Source organism: Xenopus tropicalis, chromosome 3 (genome assembly GCF_000004195.4).
Source record: "Xenopus tropicalis strain Nigerian chromosome 3, UCB_Xtro_10.0, whole genome shotgun sequence".
NCBI classification, from domain to species: Eukaryota; Metazoa; Chordata; class Amphibia; order Anura; family Pipidae; genus Xenopus; species Xenopus tropicalis.
In genome coordinates, this window is record NC_030679.2 from 7,852,567 (window position 1) to 7,856,999 (window position 4,433).

The following is a 4,433-nucleotide window of genomic DNA, read 5'->3' on the forward strand; positions in this document are numbered from 1 at the left end:
TCCGTTCATTTATGGGCTCCCTGGGGCCACAGCAGGGTGGGAAGGAGCCGGGGGGGGTAATGTGGTTATAAAAAGTGAAAAGACATCGGAGGAATACAATCAGATATATTGTAGGGGTCGGGCACTAGAAACAATGGGGTCGTTTATGAACACTGGGCAAATTTGCCCCTGGGCTGTAACCCATAGCAACCCATAGTACCCCTGGAACTATAGCAGGGTGACTGTTACCCCAATGTTTCTATATATCTGTAACCTTGTTATGGGCTAAGGGGGCCCAGCCTGAAGGCCAGTTAGGGGGGGATTTGGGGTGAGTGCTTATTTGTGCCCTGGGTACCCCTGGAACTATAGCAGGGTGACTGTTACCCCAATGTTTCTATATATCTGTAACCTTGTTATGGGCTAAGGGGGCCCAGCCTGAAGGCCAGTTAGGGGGGGATTTGGGGTGAGTGCTTATTTGTGCCCTGGGTACCCCTGGAACTATAGCGGGGTGACTGTTACCCCAATGTTTCTATATATCTGTAACCTTGTTATGGGCTAAGGGGGCCCAGCCTGAAGGCCAGTTAGGGGGGGATTTGGGGTGAGTGCTTATTTGTGCCCTGGGTACCCCTGGAACTATAGCGGGGTGACTGTTACCCCAATGTTTCTATATATCTGTAACCTTGTTATGGGCTAAGGGGGCCCAGCCTGAAGGCCAGTTAGGGGGGGATTTGGGGTGAGTGCTTATTTGTGCCCTGGGTACCCCTGGAACTATAGCAGGGTGACTGTTACCCCAATGTTTCTATATATCTGTAACCTTGTTATGGGCTAAGGGGGCCCAGCCCTTCTGGGGGGCTCCAGTCCTGCTCAGTGCTGACCCAGTGATATGGTTGCCATCTGTCTGGTTTTGACGCTGACAGCCCGGTTTTAGATAGGTTTCTGGCTGTCTGGGTCAAACCGTGCCCAGAACATTTTGTTGTGAGGGGCCCTGTATGGAATAGTGGGGTCTGGATAAGGGGAATGATGCCCAATTTCACCCCCCCCCCCCCCCCCCGCAGCAGGTCACCTTGGTACAGTGCAGCTTCATCCCCACATTGTTATTACATCAAACAGGAAACCGGTTTGTCCCACTCAGCTCTGACAGGGGGGGGGGTTCTGAGTGTCGTACAGTTTGGTTCCAGGTTTTGTTTACAGGTAACAAAACAAGCTCCGCCTTTATCATTGCTGCACTAATAGTGGGAGGGGTCTGCGACCTGTAACTCTCCAGCAGCTGTTGAACTACAATTCCCAGCATCCTCCTCTGACAGCTAATACAGTAACTAGTTGTTCCCCACTCATTGCAGAGTCACAGGGGGGAGTCTGTTCTTTTTTCTAGTCTAATTTCACTTTCAAGTGGGTTAATAATCGGATGACTCCCGTTTTATTGTTTTAGGAGTCGTAAAAAGCAGTGCAGAAAATATAAAATATAAACAGACAACATGGGGCAATGCTACTTGGCCTTGGTCCTGCCCACTGCCCACTGCCCATACCCCCCACTATAATGTCTGAAACCCCCCCTTGGTTGGTATGGCCAGCTCTGACCCCCTTGATCTAAATCAATGAGCAACAATGTAAAATCTTTGTTTACCACAAATAAAAGTGAACAAGGTGAATGTAGTGGAAGGAGCTTAGTCTCCACCCCCATCAGGTGACTCCTCCCACTCCCCTGATCTTGATTAAGCAGGTTGGTGCCCCAGCGAAAGTGATATCTCATTGCAGATACCGGGAACCGACCGAACATGTCGTCTATAACTGCACTTGTGTTGCTGGGGCTCCTGGGTGCCTGCGGGGTGGTATCAGGTAAGTGAATTTCAGTTACACATAACTATAAACCCAGTGAGAATGAGGAATGAATGGATATTGGGGAGTTGTATCAGGAGTCAGAACCAGCAGTGCAGAGAAGGGAAAGGGACAGACACAGTGACAGTTACACATAACTATAAACCCAGTGAGAATGAGGAATGAATGGGTATTGGGGAGCTGTATCAGGAGTCAGAACCAGCAGTGCAGGGAAGGGAAAGGGACAGACACAGTGACAGTTACACATAACTATAAACCCAGTGAGAATGAGGGATGAATGGGTATTGGGGAGTTGTATCAGGAGTCAGAACCAGCAGTGCAGGGAAGGGAAAGGGACAGACACAGTGACAGTTACACATAACTATAAACCCAGTGAGAATGAGGGATGAATGGGTATTGGGGAGTTGTATCAGGAGTCAGAACCAGCAGTGCAGGGAAGGGAAAGGGACAGACACAGTGACAGTTACACATAACTATAAACCCAGTGAGAATGAGGAATGAATGGATATTGGGGAGTTGTATCAGGAGTCAGAACCAGCAGTGCAGAGAAGGGAAAGGGACAGACACAGTGACAGTTACACATAACTATAAACCCAGTGAGAATGAGGAATGAATGGATATTGGGGAGTTGTATCAGGAGTCAGAACCAGCAGTGCAGGGAAGGGAAAGGGACAGACACAGTGACAGTTACACATAACTATAAACCCAGTGAGAATGAGGAATGAATGGATATTGGGGAGTTGTATCAGGAGTCAGAACCAGCAGTGCAGGGAAGGGAAAGGGACAGACACAGTGACAGTTACACATAACTATAAACCCAGTGAGAATGAGGAATGAATGGATATTGGGGAGTTGTATCAGGAGTCAGAACCAGCAGTGCAGAGAAGGGAAAGGGACAGACAGACAGAGAAACAGCTCACCTCGACTGCGCCCCCTAGCTTTCCAAAATAGAAAACATTATCACATCAACCTTTAATTGCCCTTTCCAAACCAAAAGTCCCTATCAGGAAGGTGGAAAGGAAATATGGGCAGTCCAAAGCCCACTCACACTCACACTCACTTTTTTCTTCTTCTACAGGATCTGGGACAACCCCGGGGTCTATAAACAGCCTCCTGCAATGTCCTGGTAAGGAGCTACTTACTGTTTTATACTTGTAGAGTGTAAGCTCTTTTGGGCAGGGCTCTCTTCCCCTCTTGTATCGGTTATTGATTGCTTTATATGTTACTCCTTGTAGAGTGTAAGCTCTTTTGGGCAGGGCTCCCTTCCCCTCCTGTATCGGTTATTGATTGCTTTATATGTTACTCCTTGTAGAGTGTAAGCTCTTTTGGGCAGGGCTCTCTTCCCCTCCTGTATCGGTTACTGATTGCTTTATATGTTACTCCTTGTAGAGTGTAAGCTCTTTTGGGCAGGGCTCCCTTCCCCTCCTGTATCGGTTACTGATTGCTTTATATGTTACTCCTTGTAGAGTGTAAGCTCTTTTGGGCAGGTCTCTCTTCCCCTCCTGTATCGGTTACTGATTGCTTTATATGTTACTCCTTGTAGAGTGTAAGCTCTTTTGGGCAGGGCTCTCTTCCCCTCCTGTATCGGTTACTGATTGCTTTATATGTTACTCCTTGTAGAGTGTAAGCTCTTTTGGGCAGGGCTCCCTTCCCTCCTGTATCGGTTATTGGTTGCTTTATATGTTACTCCTTGTAGAGTGTAAGCTCTTTTGGGCAGGGCTCTCTTCCCCTCCTGTATCGGTTACTGATTGCTTTATATGTTACTCCTTGTAGAGTGTAAGCTCTTTTGGGCAGGGCTCCCTTCCCCTCCTGTATCGGTTACTGATTGCTTTATATGTTACTCCTTGTAGAGTGTAAGCTCTTTTGGGCAGGGCTCCCTTCCCCTCCTGTATCGGTTATTGATTGCTTTATATGTTACTCTGTATGCCCAATGTATGTAACCCACTTATTGTACAGCGCTGCGGGATATGTTGGCGCTTTATAAATAAATGTTAATAATAATAATATCGTAGGGGGGTCTGTGTACTGTAAGCAAAGCCTTAATAAGTAGCAAGTTATGTCTTTATAGGGCTTATTTGGTGTAATAAGGAGTTATATCTCTAGACCAATCACATTTCTCTATCGGGCCACACCCAGTCAGGAAATGGTGGAAAAGAGAGGGTGCTCTTATGCACAGTGTGGGTTTATTTTCCCTTTCATCATTGACTATATCTTATTAAGCATGCACATAAGCTAAACCAATCACACGTTTGTATGCCCAATAGGGGAGGAGCTTCTGTCCTTCATGCTTTCCCTTCCTTTACCCCCCAGATCAGGATATCTGCAGCGTGGCGAGTATGTGCTGCATCCCCGGAGTCGACAGTTATGGCTGGATCGCTGCCGCCGTGGGGTGGAGCTTGTGGTTCCTTACGCTCATTCTCTACTGCGTCGGCAAAATTATGAGTCTTCGCTCAAATGAGCCAAAGTATCAGCCGGCGTAACGCGTGATCCGATCCTGTGACGCAAGGACCCAGTCTCCTGAGCGGTGTAAATAGACTCCTCCCCCCAAACTGTTAGATTATGTTCTCCATGGTCAGTACTGGGCAGGATGGAAAACTGAAGAAATCGAAATTCCACAG

At 47.6% G+C, this 4,433-nt stretch overlaps 1 protein-coding gene across 1 annotated transcript; it reads left to right on the forward strand.

Annotated features, from left to right (window-relative positions):
- The first annotated feature begins 1,708 nt into the window (after window positions 1-1,708).
- tmem213 (transmembrane protein 213) lies at window positions 1,709-4,433 on the forward strand. Its single transcript, XM_002940323.4, has 3 exons — window positions 1,709-1,815; window positions 2,894-2,941; window positions 4,126-4,433. Exons 1-3 carry the CDS (start codon window positions 1,755-1,757, stop codon window positions 4,293-4,295), a joined length of 279 nt encoding a protein of 92 aa, XP_002940369.2. The 5' UTR covers window positions 1,709-1,754; the 3' UTR covers window positions 4,296-4,433.

Excerpts from the sequence above, each read along its gene's own strand:
- tmem213 (XM_002940323.4), top strand. The coding sequence starts at position 1,755 with ATGTCGTCTATAACTGCACTTGTGTTGCTGGGGCTCCTGGGTGCCTGC. Across the intron at positions 1,816-2,893 it reads TGCCTGCGGGGTGGTATCAG|GATCTGGGACAACCCCGGGG; the intron begins GTAAGTGAATTT and ends CTTCTTCTACAG. Across the intron at positions 2,942-4,125 it reads CAGCCTCCTGCAATGTCCTG|ATCAGGATATCTGCAGCGTG; the intron begins GTAAGGAGCTAC and ends TTTACCCCCCAG.